Source organism: Myotis myotis, unplaced genomic scaffold (genome assembly GCF_014108235.1).
Source record: "Myotis myotis isolate mMyoMyo1 unplaced genomic scaffold, mMyoMyo1.p scaffold_m19_p_17, whole genome shotgun sequence".
Taxonomy (NCBI): Eukaryota; Metazoa; Chordata; class Mammalia; order Chiroptera; family Vespertilionidae; genus Myotis; species Myotis myotis.
The window spans coordinates 8,417,573-8,433,854 of record NW_023416321.1 but is presented as its reverse complement, the minus strand read 5'-3'; the positions used below and the strand labels follow the sequence as shown (position 1 = coordinate 8,433,854).

The window sequence follows — 16,282 nt, the reverse complement described above, 5'->3', positions numbered from 1 at the left end:
CTGAGAGCCCTTTGCCAACCAAATCATTCTTGCTTAGAAAAAAACAAATCCCTTAAGGCCACCCACCCCTCCCATCATAATGAGAGGCGGGGGGGGGGGGGGGGCGGCGGGCGGCGGGGAAGAGGCAGTGTCTACTGGGTCACTCATTTTCCTTATTGGCTATGAGAAGAGATCACTGAACCAGAAGTCGCTATCCAGAAAAAGCCCGCCCACCCAGCACAGCCACCCTGCTCCTCCCCCACACTCCCAGGCTGGACATAACACACACTAGTTGGCACAAGTGTTTGTAGTGCCAGTTTATTGCCAATAGCTGACAATGCCCGGGGCTAGTAGAAAATAAATTAGAACGACAGTGGCCTCTTACAGGTGCAGCGAGGCTGGAGCGGGGAGCAAGTTTTTGTGGACACTGATCCCCGGAAGGGGTACAAGGTGGCTGTGATAATATCAGTGGAGAGGCTCTCCCATGCTCCAGACCGACAGAAGTTTCTATTCCCTCCTGGTACCCAAAGGGGCAAAGTGGAGGCCAGGGTCTCAGCTACCTGGAGCTAAGTGAGGGGAAAGGGGTAGTGGGGAACCCTCAGCAGGACCAAAGGGGAGACCAAGGCTTGTACCCCAGAACCCACAGGAACCTGGAATCCCATGCCTTCACAGGATGACGCAGGGGGGGCGGCTGTTGGTGATCTTCTCTAGGGGTTCTCCGTTACTGGCTCTCCGGATGGCCTCAATGAGCTGGAGGGCAGAGAGATGGCGTGGGATGATGTGCGGCAGAGGCGTGGTGACCCCGGGGTGCTTCCAACACTGCAAATACTCACATCTTTCTCATAAGGGAAGCCCCCGTTCTCCAGCTTGGAGAACACCAGCTGTCCATTGATCTCGATCTCAAAGGCCCCTGGTATTAAATAAACCAGTGAATCAACTGTCTGCTGAGAACAAGGCAAAGGTCAGGAGGCCCTCCGCACTCAGAGTGGGCACAGGCGCCCATGTCCTCCGCATGCCCGGTTAGAGACCTGCAGCTCTTCAAGACATTTCCCAACCCGGGGTCAGGCCAAAGGAACAAGGAACGCATGTGAGCCCTTTGAACTCCAGGAAGGGCTCCCTCCCCTCCAAACCTGTCCTTTCACAGTCTCACCGGCTTTCCCTTACAGGATTCGTCTGTGACCCCCTCCACGATGGAAGGGGGTCAAGCTGTCTGGACATGTCACTAGGTGCCAGCCACCGCCGGAGACAGAGCGGGGCAGCTGGGACTTGGAACCCTGACTCAGCAGGTGTTCTGCGGCCTCACCTGTGCCCCCCAGGCGCGACTCGATCTCGATGCCAGGGTACTGCTCCTTCACGGCGCTCGCCAGCTCCAGGTAGGTCGCCTCAAAGCCGCAGGGTTCACTAGGGAGACCACACCTGGGGGTCGCTTGGGTTTCGGGGCAGGGACCGCCCGCGGACCCGCCCTCATCCGGACCGGAACCTCACCGGCCGGAGCCGCTCACCAGTACTCCACCACGATGCGGACCCCACTGCCCGGTTCGAGCTCCCCGGGATGGGGCGCTGCAGACGCCGGCCCCGCGTCCCCGCTCATTGCTGCCGGCTCCGCTCCGGCCGCTGCTTCCGGGTGTTACGTGACGCCGCGGGCACGTGAGGGGGCGGGGCCACGCGTTCCGTCCGGGCGCCCCCTGCAGGCCGCGGCTGCCGCTGCCGCCAGGGTTTGGCCCTAGCCTCGGCCAGGAGGCTCGCGGCTGGGTGGGCCAGTGCACACCGCCTTCAGGGCGAGCTCGGGGGCTTGTCCCGCACCCGGTGTCCGCTGGAGTTCTCGGCCATTACCCACTTCTGGCTGGGAGGTTGCTGCTGCCTCTGATCGAATAAAATATCTTAAACTGCTTTCCAGGAAGAGAATGTGGTGGAGCAAGGAGTCTCAGGACCCGGCGTTGGCCGATTCAACAGGCCCTACAATCTGGGGCAGTGACCACCTCTCCCCCTGCATTTGGGGACCACAGGCTTTGGGGCTCTCACTCCTTACGCTCACTGATCCCATCACCATCACGTGCCTCCAGTTCCTGCACCTCCCCTGTCGTCCCAGCCTTACTACAGGCTGGCACCATTATTCCCATTTTGCGACTCTAGAAATGGAGGCTGGGAAGGAGGTCTCCCTGCCTCTTCCCTCGCTGGCGGCCCGCCATAATATACTAACAGGTCACCCACCCTAGCATTTCTTTAAACCATTCGTTTTAAAACAATGACATATAGACTTGTGTACCCGTGGCTACAATCCAATTACAGAACATTTCCATCAACCTCAGAAGGTCCCTCTTGCCTGCTTGCAGTCAATCCAGCTCTCAACTGCAGTCCTAGGCAACCACGGACCTGCTTTCTGTCTATAAACTTGCCTTTCCTGGACATTTCGTATATTAAATGGAACGATAAAATATGTGGTCTTTCGCTTCTGGATTCTTTCATTCAGTGTAAAGGTTTTGAGGTTCATCCACGCTGTAGCCTGTACCAGCAGTTTGCTCCCTTTTGTAGCTTGGGATCCCATCTCATGGATGTCACCTTTTGTTTATGTATTCTAATTGATGGACATCTGAAAGTCCAGTTTTTGGTTATTTGGAATAATGCTGCTATGAATGTTCATGTAACTGTCTTGGTACATGTTTTCATTTCTCTTGGGTAGATTCTAGGAATTGAGTTGCTGGAGTGCATGGTAAGTTTATGTTTAACTTTTTAAGAAACTGACAAACTGTTTTTTCAAAGTGGCTGTACCATTTTACATTCCCACCAGCAATATATAAGGATTTGCTTCCCCGTATCTTTGTCAACACTTATCTGTCCCTTTGATTATAGTCATTCTGATGAGTGTGAGGTGGTATATCATTGTGGGATTTTGCTGTTGTTAATCCTCGCTCGAGGATATTTTTCCATGGATTTTTAGAGAGACAGACAGAGAGAGAAACATTGATATGCGAGAGACATATTGCCTCCCACAAGGGCACTGCTGGGGCCCGGGGATTGAGCCTGCAACCCAGGTACGTGCCCTTGACCAGAATCTAACCGGGACCCTTCAGTCCACAGGCTGATACTCTATCCACTGAGTAAAACTGGCCAGGGCGCATTGTGGCTTTAATTGGCATTAACCTAATGACAAATGATGTTGAGCATCTTTACAAGAGCAACTTTACTAGCCACTCATATATCTTATCTGGAAAAACATCTACTCAAATATTTTGCCCATTTTTAATTGGGTTGTTTGTCTATTATTGATTTGTAAGAGTTCTTTTTATATTCTGGATACAAAGTCCCTAATCAGCTATATTTACTCCCAGTGTTTGACAAGGTGTGTGTGTGTGTGTGTGTGTGTGTGTATTTTCTTAGTGGTGTCTGTTGAAGGGCAAAAAATTTAAAATTTTGATGAAGCCTAATTCATCAATTTTTTCACTTGTCACCTGTGCTTTTGCTGTTGTATTTGAGATACAAAGTCATAAAGATTTTCTCCCATGGTTTCTTCTAGAAGTTTTTTGGTTTTAGCTCTTACATTTAGGTCGATCTATTTTGAATTAATTTGTGTGCCTTGTGTGAGGTCAGGATCTAGATTCATCCTTTGCATGTGGATATTCAACTGTCCCAGAAGTATTTATTGAAAAGACTATCCTTTCCCACATTGAATGGTCTTGGATCCTTTGTCAAAAATCGATTGACCAGAAATGTAAGAGTTTATATTTGGACTCTTTTTAAAAAAAAAAAATATTTTTATTGATTTTTTACAGAGAGGAAGGGAGAGAGATAGAGAGTTAGAAACATCGATGAGAGAGAAACATCAATCAGCTGCCTCCAGCACATCTCCCACTGGGGATGTGCCCGCAACCAAGGTACATGCCCTCGACCGGAATCGAACCTGGGACCTTTCAGTCCGCAGGCTGACGCTCTATCCACTGAGCCAAACCGGTTTTGGCTATATTTGGACTCTTGATTCTGTTTCATTGAGCTATGAATCTATTTTTTCTTGTTTCTTTTTTATTTAAAAATTCAGATACAATTTATACACAGTAAAATTCACCCACTTGAGTGTACGTGAGTCCTGACACACACAGTTGTATATCCATCATCATGACCAAGATACACAACAATCCATCACCTTCCGTAAGTCTCTGTGCCCCTACTGTCAACCTCTCTCCGCCTTCCCCAAACCCAGATCTGTTTTCTGTCTTTATAGTTCCACTCCCTCCAGAAATCCATATACGTGGAATCTTGCAGCACTCAGCCCTCTCAGTCTGACTTCCCTCGCCAACCTATCCTTCAACATCCAGAGTGAACTTTCCAGAATAGAAACGGGCCTGTTCCTCGGTGCCTCTACGTAAGCCCAGATAGACCTTGCAGGGTCTGGCCTCTGTCCACAGTTCCTGCCGGTCTGGACAGACAGGATGGGTGGCTCTTAAACCAGGTTTACAGAACAACCACCTGAGGGCTTGTCAATACCATACATTCCTATCTTGGCCCCAGAGACAGGTTCAGTAGGGGGAGGGTGCATAGGGATCTGTTTTTTGCACAAGGCTAGGGAGATTTGGAGGCAGGCGGTCACAGGCCACACTGGGAAAAGCACAACTGAGTCCAAAGCACTTGCCTTTCCCCCTACCTTCCACACCCACTTTCTTGCCCGACACAGCCTCCCCTCTGCTCAGTTGTCACTTCCATGGAGAAGACTTCCCTGACTCCCTAGGTGAGTCATTCTCCCAGCATAGTTGTCACCTATCATTTCTTATTGTTTGTATGATCCTTTGATTAACATCAGTCTCCCTGCCTGGGCTGTTTGAGGACAAGGGTGGGGTTTGTTTTTGTTGCTCACGGCTGGATTCCCCAGTACCAAGCATGGGGTTAGCATATAGTAGGTACGTAACAAATACCAGCTGAATGAATGAAGGAATCATTGCGTGAACTGTCCACTGTGCTTTGCACAGCTGCCCCGAGGCCCAGGTGACCTCGCCCCCCCCCCCCCCCCCCCACACACACACACTTCTTTGCTTAGTTCACTCATACTGGTTTTTCCTAGAAAAATCTGGTTTGGAGAAAGTTGAGGCTGGAGCCATTTCTCATGGCAGACCTCTTATCACCTTGTGGATTGTTTGTTTACCCAACCATTACCCACTTCTGGCGGGGAGGTGGCCGCTGCCTTTGATCTCAGCTTCCCAGATCCTCCTCCAGCCCCAGTGTTTGCCTAGTGCTGCAGGAGAGAGCTAGAGGGAGGGCTCTCCCGCGTCCCCGGGCACCTGGCCAGAGCTTTGCCTAGATCACTCCTCCCACCAAGAGATCCTGACTTACCCCTTCCATTTCAGAAGGAGAAGCTGAGTCTCTGGACTTTGCTTAGAAGGAAGGACACACTCTGGGTGCCTCTTGGGAGCCAGGATGCAGCTTGGGTAACTAGACTGGCCGGAGGTCAAGGGGCAGGCTTCCCTCTTTTGCAGAGTGCCCTTTGCCCCAGGGGGTGGAACCGATAGCCGCCTGGCTTGGCCAATGAACAGGTTTGGAGAAGGGACAAGGGGAGGAGAGGGCGGGGCCGCTTCCCCCTACTTTCCCGCCCCCAGCTTCTCCCTTACGGGCGACGAGGACTCGAGATCTTCGCTCTGGAGGCGGTTCAGGTCGACTGTCTCCGCCTCTTCCCTGGCACCTGCTGCCAGGCCGAAAAGGACAAAAACAATCCCAGCCGGCGTCGAGTTTCAGGGAGTCCCCGCCCCTAGGGTGCTTCCTCCTCCCAGGCCCCTTTCCAGGCCCCGCCTCCACCTGCACAACAAATTTTAGTTTCCTTGGGCCAGAAGCGGGTACACACGGGGCTGCTCACGCTCCCCCACCCCCGACTTCTACCTCCGACGTGGGGACACCCTGCTACCACCTGTAGAGAAGAGGGAGTGGATTTGCAACCAAGTCCAGGTCCCTAGGTCCCCTAGACTGAGCCGGATTTCGGACCCTGAGTCCCACGACTCCTGCTGAGGCTTCTCCAGGTAAGGGGACCGAGATCGATCCCAGATGACAACCTGCTCTCGTCCCCCCAGACGCACCGGGGCCCCAGGCTGTGCTGGTCTCAGGGCCACGGGCTGGCTGGCTGCCCAGGTGAGCGGCTGAGCCGCCGACGGGCTCCCCCTTCCCCCACTCAGTGATGTCAGGCCGAGGGCGGGGGCAGGAGGGGGACAGGTAGTTCAGGGCCTGGCGCCTCCCTCCCGAACCCGCGGCCCCAGCCAGGTGTACCTGTGCGCAAGGTCCAGGTAAGGGCCGAAGCGGGCGTTTTGTCTTGGGGGTGCGGAGCCCCGGCAGGTCCGGGGTCCAGGTGGAAAGATTCGGCCTCCTGCCGAGCTACCCGGCGGCCTCACTGGCGCTTTTCCTCGAGTTTCTCATCCCGCCCCCTCCTCACCACCTGCCCCCAGACTCGCCCCGTTCTCATCTCCTGCCCGCCCTGTGGGCGCCCACCCCGCGCTCCCTGGACGGACGAGGCGACGGGAGCGGGGAAGCCAGAGCTCAGAGCCTTCCCTTTCGGGGACGCGCTTTCCCGCTGAAACTAGCCCCTCCCCATTCCCGGAAGGCGAGCTGGGAGGGGGGCTGAATCCCGAGCCAGCTGCCGGGAGTCACTCCGGGTCCAGCCTGGTTTTACCCCAGTTTGAGGTTCCCCAAGTTTATCAAAGACCAACGCCTCCACGGCGGGCCGGGGGCACCCTCCCATCTGTTTGGGGGGCAGTCTAAGAGAGGGGTTCTGGATGATTGTATCTCTCCGCTCAGGACCACAGTCCTGCCCTCGATGGGCAGGCGGGGACGGGGCAGGCAGGGGCGGGGGGGCTCCTGGCTCAGGACGCAGGGGGCTTCGCAGTGGGTGGTCTGCAGCGCACGCGGCCTGCGGACAGTGTGTCCTGCGCGGAGGGTGAGGGGCGGAAGGGGGAGATGGTCTGGGATGACTGAGCTGCTGGAGAAAGAGCCGGGTCCGGGTCTGGGTCCGGGTCCGGGTGGCCCTGGCACTGCGGGGATGGAGAATGCACCTGTCCGCCGCTGGCAGGCGTCCCAACCCTACCGCCTCTCCAGAGGCCCCTTCTTGGTGTGCCCTCCCTGGCCCCTGCTCTCCCCGCTGGTCCCTGCTGGGGGCCCTTCTGGAAGGCAAGCGGCCTGTAATGATTAACTCCCCGGACCCTGTAGCATTCTTCCCGAATTAAACTTTAAAAGGGCTGCCCCCTTCCCATTGGGTGCTTTTTCTCTCTCTAAGCGAGGGAGTGGGCGGGGCCTCAGGTCCTGGTCCCTCCCCCCAACTCCGGGTCACAAAGGGGTTTACCGCCTCCTCACCTGGGCCCTGCACCCCAAGAGACCCCCAAAAGTTAAGCCTTGCCCCCTACAATCCATCCCGACGGGGGCGGGGCGTGGGGTACCGGACAACACCTGGGCCTTCCCGCCGCGCCCAGACCCGCAGCCCAGGCCTCTGCCCTGTGAGCCCCGCCCCCACCTGGGAAGCCGGACGATGGCCTGTTGTTTATCGGCCCCAAACAAAGGGCCCTGCCACCCTCCGCACCTTGGGGCCTGCCAGGTGGGGCAAGATTCAGGAAGTAAACAAGGAGGCACGGAGGGCGGGGAGGAGGGTGGGGCCGGAGCCACCGGGCGGGAGGCGCTGGGGGAGCCGCCGCTGGGACGTGCAGCCTTGAGGGGTCAAATTGATTTGGGAGTTGGGTTTCTTAAACACGCGAATTTCCGAGGGCCCCAGTTTGAAAACTTTATTTATTTTTAATATACTTTTATTGATTTCAGAGAGGAAGGGAGAGGGAGATAGAAACATCAGTGATGAGAATCATTGATTGGCTGCCTCCTGCACGCGCCCTACTCGGGATCGAGCCCACAACCCGGGCATGTGCCCTTGACCGGAATCTGTTTTGGGGGAGGACCCAGACCACCCCACTTTTGGTCTCTGCCTTCCTGGGAACAGCTCCAAGTTGCCCAGGGGAAGAGCTAAGAGGGTCAGCCCCTCTCAGCCCCTCTCCCTAGTCCTCCCTGGAATGAAGCTACCAGGGCTGTTTGACAGATGTTAGCTAGGGGTGGTGGTGGCGGTGGTGAAATTGTGTTTTGGTGTTGAAATACTGGTGTTTGTTGATGGTGATGGTGGGTGTGTCTTCCCCTTCCAGCAAGACCCTAAGCCCCTCCCTGTCTCTCCCCTGGGCCTTTCCTAACCTGCCTGTCTGTCCTCTGGGGTGTCTTGACTTTTCACTCCTGGTCCTGGGGTACACCTCTGGCCAGGACACTAGGACAATGTGTTTGGAGGACCTTCATCCCGCAAGGGAGATGGGGATGAGTCTCCTGGACCTGCTGAGTCCTGGGTGCTAGAGGTGGGCTGCAGCAGCAGAATGAAGGCCTGGGAGGTCCCAGACAAGGGAGGGAGCATTTTGAGGTTTCTTTGGGCGAGGGAGGTGCACCACTGGGAGGTTGGCTCCACTCCAGATGGGCCCCTGAATCCAGGCCAGGCTTTTCTTCTCTCTTTCCTGGGTGAGGGGGCTCCTGGGCTGGGTGATAGGTACTGGACTGCTTACCTAGGGATTACAGGTCCCACCTGGACTGGGGAAGTGGAGGCAGGCCAAGGGTAGGGAAGGAGGAGATGATGTCAAAGGAGCCTCAGGCCCTGCATCCTCTTCCTCCCCCATCTTGTTCCCTATCCTGAGCCTCCCATTCCTCCCAAGCTGGTAGGTTGGGGGCGGGAGTAGAGGGTGGGTGGTGGGTAGAGGCAGGGTTGTTTGTGTTTCTCCTAAGCCAGGAAGTTGTACAGATGAGTCAAGGTTGAATGGAGAGCCCCAGGCAGTGCTGCTCCGCCCCACCTTGACTCACCTGTCCCCCAAGTCCCCTCATTCTCTCACTTAAGGGCCAGGGGCCTGCCACATCCTTGGGGGACGGGGATGGGGGTCAATCCCAGGTGCCCAAGGCAGCCTAACAACCCTGGTCTGAGATCCAGAGAGTGGGCAGGGGGCTGGAATTAGTGAGGTCTTCCAGGTCCTCCCAGGTCTCAACCAGCCAAGGGGGTCTTGGTTCCTGTGGAGGAGGGGCCTGCACTACCTCTACCCCACAGTGGGCATCTTTGCCCCATTTCTCCTACTCTTACCTGTCCTGGGTTCCCATGCACCTGTGGGTGCTAAGATGTGGGGAAAACCCTGGCCTGCCGAGGAGACCGCGGGGTGGATAAGACAGGAGCACAGTAATTGTCACGGAGGCCAGCACAGTGCCCTGGGAGCCCTTTGGATTTGATGTGGAAATTTCAGGAAGGCTTCTCAGAGGCAGTAGCTCTAGCATCAGAACTTCAAGAAAATTGGGCAGGAGGAAGGGCCTGGGGAGGGCACACAGGTTTGGGAGCTACTGGGGCGAAGGTCTCCTTTTCCCACCACAACTGAGCCTGCCTCCTGCCTTCCTGGTTCCTGTCCTTCCCCACCTCCTTCTCCCCTCTGTGCATCACTCAGCACTTGGGCATGCGTTGCCACAACAGGCTCTGGCAGCCAGGTCTGGCAGCTGAACAAAAACCCAGCGCAGAGCCCAGAGGAGTGAGTGCCCCACACTCCGGAGACCGAGAGGTGACCCTTTGGCCTGACGCTGAGAGCTGGAGCCCAAGATAGTCTGTGGGTCGTGGCGTCTATTGCTGCGCCTTGGCTGTGTTGGGGTGACCCTCTTAGCTCTTCCCCTGGGCAACTTGGGGTGAAAGGAAGGACACTGGACTAGCAGTCCCAACACTGGCTTCTATTCCCTGGCTCACCTGTGGTGGGAGCAAGAATGCCCCCTTCTCGCCCTGGCTGGTGTGCTCAGTGGTTAGAGTGTCAGCCCGGGCACCAAAGGGCCAAGGATTCCAGGTCAAGGGCACCTGGGTTGCTGGTTTGATCCCAACTCCAGTTGGGTGTGTTCGGGAGCAACCAATCTATGTGTCTTTCTCTCATCGATGTTTTTCTCTCTCTCTCTCTCTCCCCCCTCCTCCCTCCCTTCCTTCCTTCCACTCTCTCTAAAAATTAATGGAAAAAATATCCTCGGGCCAGCCAGTGTGGCTCAGTGGTGGAGCCTAAACCCAGGCACCAAGAGGTTGACCTTTTAATTCCCATTGGGGGCACAAGCCGGGATTGCAGGCCTGATCCCCAGTAGGGGGCTTGCAGGAGGCAGCTGATGGATGTTTCTCTCTCATCAATGTTTCTCCCTTCCTCTCTCTCTAAAAACAAATAAAAACAACACATATTTTAGCCCTGCTGGCGTGGCTCAGTGGCTGAGTGTTGACCTATGAACCAGAAGGTCATGGTTCGCTTCCCAGTCTGGGCACATGCTGGGTTGCAAGCTCTAGCTTTCTCATCATCGATGCTCCTGTCTCTCTGTCCCTCTCCCTTCTTCTATAAAATCAATAAAAAAATATATATTTTGAAAAACATTTACAAAACATATATCCTTGGGTGAGGATTAACAACAACAACATGTTTGCTTCTCAGGACTTAGTGTCCCCTTTTGCAAAACGGGCTCACTCTTTCCCCAAAGGCTCCAGGAAAACTCCAGGTAGAGGGGGAGCAGTGAGGTGCTGGGTAAATGCCGAGGGCACCTGACCGCTGTGGGAAGTCAGGAGGTCGGGTCCCCTTGGCCCCTCTCCCCAGGACCAGGCACAAGGGAGGCTGCATTCGGACCCCTCTTCTCCCTCAGATGCCATGGAGCTGGGCCTGTCTCCACCGCATCACAGCAGCTCCCCAGAAGACCTGTACCCAGCCCCGGGGACCCCGCCGGGGACTCCCCCGCCGCCCGATGCCCCCCTTGCTGGGGAGGTGAAGAGGTCCCAGCCTTTGTCCATCCCGACCAGCAGGTGCAACGGGGTGATGGGGCTGACGAGGGCTGGGGGAGGGGCGCGGTCAGCACTGGGAAAGACAACAGAAGCTTGAAGTCAACGCTTCCCCAACCCACACAGGAAACTTCGAGAGGAGGAGCTGCGGACAACCTCTCTGCCCTCCATCCCCAACCCTTTCCCTGAGCTGTGTAGTCCTCCTTCACAAACGCCCATTACTGGGGGACTCTCCAGTGCAAGGGGGCTGCTCCCTCGAGACACCAGCTGCCCCCATGTGAGTTGTCCTGGGAAAGAGAAGGCAGGGCCCTGGGAGGGCTCTGGGACTGGGAGGGGGACAGCACCACTTGGAGGCGGGGGCATTTGCTCAGGGGTCCCTGAGGGTATAGCAGGTGGGGGGGCGGGGAAGAACCACCCTTTGCTTTTCCTCAAGTCATCTGCAATTCCTGGGGTGCAGGTAGTAAAAGTGTATAGCGAAGACGGGGCCTGCCGGTCCGTGGAGGTGGCGGCGGGCGCCACCGCACGCTACGTGTGTGAAATGCTGGTGCAGCGAGCTCACGCCCTCAGTGATGAGAACTGGGGGCTGGTGGAGTGCCACCCCCATCTAGCACTGGGTGAGTTGGGGTGCAAGGGGCTGCCTGGGCCCGGAGGCAATGCTTCACACCTTGGGCTAAGCAGACGGCTCATCCCTGAGGTCTGGGCTGATCTCCACTGACCCCTGCTTTTTGCCCTTGACCCAGAGCGGGTCTTGGAGGACCATGAGTCAGTAGTGGAAGTACAAGCTGCATGGCCAATCGGCGCAGACAGCCGCTTTGTCTTCCGGAAGAACTTCGCCAAGTACGAACTGTTCAAGAGCTCCCCAGTGAGTGTGTGTGTGTGTGGGGGGGGGGGGTGCGGGGGTGGGGGGGGATTCCGGGCAATGGGACACCCTGATCCCTGACCTGGGCCCTCAGTCGTTGACTCTGGACTCCCATCTGCCCAGCACTCCCTGTTCCCAGAGAAGATGGTCTCCAGCTGTCTGGATGCACCGACGGGCTTATCGCATGAAGACCTCATCCAGGTGAGGGAACTCACATCGTCACGGCTCCCCCGGCTCCCCCGGCCCCCCCCGCTGCTTCTCGGCCCTGAAGCCTTGTGCCTCCCTCCGTGGGGTGGAGAGAACCGAGGGGACGTGTCTTTTCCCTGCGAGAGCATTCGTTTCTTCATCTGTTAAACGGGGACAATAAATGCATGTGGGGCAGCTCCTTTCATAAGGGCAGGTCCTGGGAAGGGGCAGTGCCTGCGTGCTGCGTGTTTTCTGTGTGAGTGTGTGGCCCCCTCTAGGCCTCTCACCCCCTTTTTTCTTTTAATATATTTTTATTTGATTTATTTGTATTGATTTCAGAGAAGGGAGAGGGAGAGAGAGATAGAAACATCAATGACGAGAATCATTGATCGCTGCCTCCTGCACGCCCCCTACTGGGGATCCAGCAACCCGGGCTTGTGCCCTTGACTGGAATCGAACCCGGGATCCTTCAGCCCGCAGGCCGGCGCTCTATCCACTGAGCCACACGGCTGGGGCGGCCTCTCACCCTCTTGCTCTCCTCTGGCCGCAGAACTTCCTGAATGCGGGCAGCTTCCCAGAGATCCAGGGCTTCCTGCAGCTGCGGGGCTCAGGACGGAAGCTTTGGAAGCGCTTCTTCTGCTTCCTGCGCCGGTCTGGCCTCTATTACTCCACCAAGGGCACCTCCAAGGTGACAGTCCAGCCCCTCTGAAACCCCATCCGGGCCCTGCTAGGTGTCGCCTCTTCCCCGTTGGAACTCCTGGACCTTTTCTCCCCTTGGGCCCTGAGACCCTCGGCTGCTCCTCCCTCCTGCCCAGCTTACCTGCCCCAGGAGGTAGCAGTGGGGAAGGCAGGGGGACTGAGTTCGAGTCCTGCCTCTATTTCGATTTGCTGTGTGAGCTGGGGCACTTCTCTGCCCCCCCTCCCCGGTATCCGTCCTGATATCTCCTCAGCTGGCTTGGTTGGGCAGTAACTGGGGGATAGAGCCTGCCTGTACCAAGCTCTTCTCACCTGTGCTGAGCAGGATCCAAGGCACCTGCAGTACTTGGCAGATGTAAACGAGTCCAATGCGTATGTGGTGACTCAGGGCCGCAAGCTGTACGGGATGCCCACCGACTTCGGCTTCTGTATCAAGGTGAGGGCCCGGGCCTGGCCTGGGGGAGAGTGGGAACTGCTCAGCTCCCCGGGATCCTACCTGGGGCTTCTGAGTTCTGTCTGGGACACCCAGGCTCCTCTCCCTGCGCCTGCCCCTGCCCCTGCCCCACGGAGACAGGAGGCAGGAGACAGACAGGAATCGGAGGTCAGGACCTAAAGGCAGATAGTGAATCAGCCAGCTTCCTTCCCCGCAGCCCAACAAGCTTCGCAATGGCCACAAGGGGCTGTGCATCTTCTGCAGTGAGGACGCGCAGAGCCGCACCTGCTGGTTATCCGCCTTCCGCCTCTTCAAGGTGAGGCCCCGGGAGCAGCATGGGGGCTGGCCCCGCCCTCGGGACCCTCAGCACAAGGGAGGAGGGATAGCTCTGCCCGCAGGAGGTCTCCAGAAAGAGGGGCGTCATTCTGCTCTCGGATCCCAGGTCCAAGGCTGGAGTCCCCGCTCTGGCTTCAGCACACTCCTGGTCCCGGGGCAGACACAGCACTGCTCCTGGGGGGGCCTGTCTGGGGGGTGTCACGGCCCTCACCCCTGGTCCCGGGGCAGACACAGCCCTGCTCCTGGGGGGGCCTGTCTGGGGGGTGTCACGGCCCGCACCCCTGGTCCCGGGGCAGACACAGCCCTGCTCCTGGGGGGGCCTGTCTGGGGGGTGTCACGGCCCGCACCCCTGGTCCCGGGGCAGACACAGCCCTGCTCCTGGGGGGGCCTGTCTGGGGGGTGTCACGGCCCGCACCCCGGCACCTGCTTGACCTCGGGCCCTCTTTCTCTCTCCACACCCCAGTATGGGGTGCAGCTGTATAAGAATTATCAGCAGGCACAGTCTCGCCACCTGCGCCCGTCCTGTGTGGGGTTCCCACCCTTGGTGAGTGTACACAGGGGCGTGAGTTGGGGTGGGTACCCAGACCCTGTTCCGGGGACTCTGGGGTCCTGTTCTGACCGCTCCCCTCCCGTTCTGTCCCACGCGCAGAGGAGTGTCTCGGACAACACCCTGGTGGCGATGGACTTCTCTGGCCACACGGGGCGCATCATCGAGAACCCCCAGGAGGCTCTGAGTGTCGCCCTGGAGGAGGCCCACGCCTGGCGGGTGAGGCGCCTGCACTCACCTGCATGTTTGTCCTGGGGAACGTCTCTTCATATGGGTTTCCATGGAGGGGGAGGGGGAGGGGGAGGGGTGAGGGGAGGCCCCCAGGTGCAGAAAGGGGCTCTACATTCTTCAGGGTGGGCGATACCCCAGCCAGGCCCTGCCACCCCCGACCCTTGTGTCCCCTCTGTTCTGCAGAAGAAGACGAACCACCGTTTCAGCCTGCCCACCCCGTGCTCCAGCACCAGCCTCAGTGCAGGTGGGTGAGGGCGCAGCCTCCCTGGGGCTGGGGGCGTCTCTGCGCACTCATGGCGGGGGCGGTGGTTAGTAGGAGGATCCCCTCAGAGTGACTGCCCACCTGTCTGCCTCTCACCCCAGCCATCCACCGAACCCAACCCTGGTTCCATGGACGGATTTCCCGCGAGGACAGCCAGCGGCTCATCTCCCAGCAAGGCCTGGTAGACGGGTAAGGGGCAGGGCTGGGCAGGGCAGCAGGCCCAGGGGTAAGGGAGACCCCGAGTGAAGGCAGCAGCCCGGTGTCCTCGGCTGACGTGGCCCTGTCTCCTGGCAGACTGTTCCTGGTGCGGGACAGCCAGCGGAACCCGCAGGGCTTTGTCCTGTCTCTGTGCCATCTGCAGAAAGTCAAGCATTATCTTATCCTGCCGGTGAGTCAGCCCCTAGCTCAGCGGTTCTCAACCTGTGGGTCTCGACCCCTTTAGCAGTTGAACGACCCTTTCACAGGGGTCGCCTAAGACCATCGGAAAACACATATATAATTACATACTGTTTTTGTGATGAATCACTATGCTTTAATTATGTTTAATTTGTAACAATGAAAATACATCCTGCATATCAGATATTTACATGACGATTCATAACAGTAGCAAAGTTACAGTTATGAAGTAGCAACGAAAATAATTTTATGGTTGGGGGTCACCACAACATGAGGAACTGTATTAAAGGGTCGAGACATTAGGAAGGTTGAGAACCACTTCCCTAGATCATCGGTCGCCAGCTGGTGGTCCGTGAGGTCCGAAAGGTTGGCGACCGCTGCCCTCGATGCCTGTAGTGGAGACATGGGGCTCCCGGCAGCCTGTCGCCTCCACCCTCCCCTCCTGGTCCCCAGCGTGTCTGGGGTCTCCTGCTCTCTCCTTTCTCCCTGCACAAGCAGTGGGGACCTCGGGCCTGGCCCAGGAGGGAGCCCCTCAGGCTCATGCTCCCCCCTGACCGCCCACCCCCTGGCTCTGCCCCAGAGCGAGGAGGAGGGCCGCCTCTACTTCAGCATGGACGAGGGCCAGACGCGCTTCACCGACCTGCTGCAGCTCGTGGAGTTCCACCAGCTGAACCGCGGCATCCTGCCCTGCCTGCTGCGCCACTGCTGCACCCGCGTGGCCCTCTGACCGGGCGGCGGCAGGCCCGTGTTTCAGCCCCGGGCTCCTAGGGTGAACTCAGAGGGTCAGAGGGCAGGGACAGGATCGAGAACGATTGGAAGGCCCCCCCCAATCCAGTTTTCTCCTCTGCTCCTTTGCTTCACTGAGGCAGAAAGTGGTCCCCCTACCCATCCCCCCAGTTCACCCTTAATCCCTCATCTCAAGGGAAGGCACTTGGGGTGGCCCTCTCCCCTTCAGGGAGCTCCTTTCTGGGCACTACTCTGGGGCAAGGCATTATGGGAGAAATGGGGGTAGCCCAGGTGGTCTGATGCCCCACACGTTGTACAGACTGAGGCCAGTTGATCTGTTTTATACTCCTTACAATAAAGGTTATTTTTGGATACACCTGTGAGTTCAGTCTGGCAAGACCTGGCTCGCTGGGGTTGAGAAGGGGGGCAGGAGAGGTGTGCACCAGGCCTTGGTGAATGTGTCAGATGGATAGATGCCACTTACTGGCCAGCCGGGATGTTTCTGAGGGCAGGGCCGTGGTCTTGGTCATCTGAGAGCCCCAGTGCCCAGCATGGAGCCTGACCCATAGAGGGTGCCCAATAATTGCTTGTTGAATGAATGAGTGGACAAGGGACTGTCATCCAGATAAGATTTCCCAATAGGGCCTACATCTATGGAGGTAACTCCAATGGGCCTGGGCTGTGGAGATGAGTCAGCATCCCCATCCTCTACAAGTCCTGCGCTGACTGGTCCTGATCCACACCCAGGTGTATGTCCACCACCAAGTCACAGAACGGCTCCAGTACCTACCCCCACTGTCAACCCCCCTCTCTCCTCTCCAACCCTAGAT

The 16,282-nt window shown here is 57.4% G+C and overlaps 1 protein-coding gene and 1 long non-coding RNA gene across 6 annotated transcripts; one reads left to right on the top strand and one right to left on the bottom strand.

The window, feature by feature from the left end:
- The first annotated feature begins 108 nt into the window (after nucleotides 1–108).
- GRB7 (growth factor receptor bound protein 7) lies at nucleotides 109–15,828 on the top strand. Of its 5 annotated transcripts, XM_036339110.1 has the most exons (16): nucleotides 109–1,066; nucleotides 1,146–1,352; nucleotides 10,648–10,804; nucleotides 10,907–11,057; nucleotides 11,214–11,394; nucleotides 11,521–11,642; nucleotides 11,763–11,840; nucleotides 12,376–12,513; nucleotides 12,847–12,957; nucleotides 13,172–13,270; nucleotides 13,754–13,834; nucleotides 13,940–14,056; nucleotides 14,252–14,312; nucleotides 14,432–14,519; nucleotides 14,625–14,718; nucleotides 15,307–15,828. In XM_036339110.1, the coding sequence occupies exons 2-16, from the start codon at nucleotides 1,196–1,198 to the stop codon at nucleotides 15,451–15,453; spliced, it is 1,782 nt and encodes a 593-aa protein (XP_036195003.1). In that variant the 5' UTR covers nucleotides 109–1,066; nucleotides 1,146–1,195; the 3' UTR covers nucleotides 15,454–15,828. The 5 variants fall into 5 exon arrangements, with proteins under 5 accessions (XP_036195003.1, XP_036195004.1, XP_036195002.1 ...); XM_036339111.1 differs by having other exon boundaries at nucleotides 109–1,352; nucleotides 11,238–11,394; XM_036339109.1 differs by having other exon boundaries at nucleotides 109–1,352.
- On the bottom strand, nucleotides 846–2,165 carry LOC118671221. Its single transcript, XR_004972668.1, has 3 exons — nucleotides 1,465–2,165; nucleotides 1,283–1,380; nucleotides 846–889 (listed from the first exon to the last, which is right to left on the bottom strand). It is a non-coding gene; the product is annotated as an uncharacterized LOC118671221 (long non-coding RNA).
- Nucleotides 15,829–16,282: the final 454 nt, after the last annotated feature.

Bases quoted from the DNA above. Each gene is read 5' to 3' on its own strand.
- GRB7 (XM_036339110.1), top strand. From the start codon at position 1,196: ATGTCACTAGGTGCCAGCCACCGCCGGAGACAGAGCGGGGCAGCTGGG. The intron at 10,805-10,906 runs GTGCAACGGGGT...CAACCCACACAG, and splicing joins TTGTCCATCCCGACCAGCAG to GAAACTTCGAGAGGAGGAGC. The intron at 14,520-14,624 runs GTAAGGGGCAGG...GTCTCCTGGCAG, and splicing joins CAGCAAGGCCTGGTAGACGG to ACTGTTCCTGGTGCGGGACA.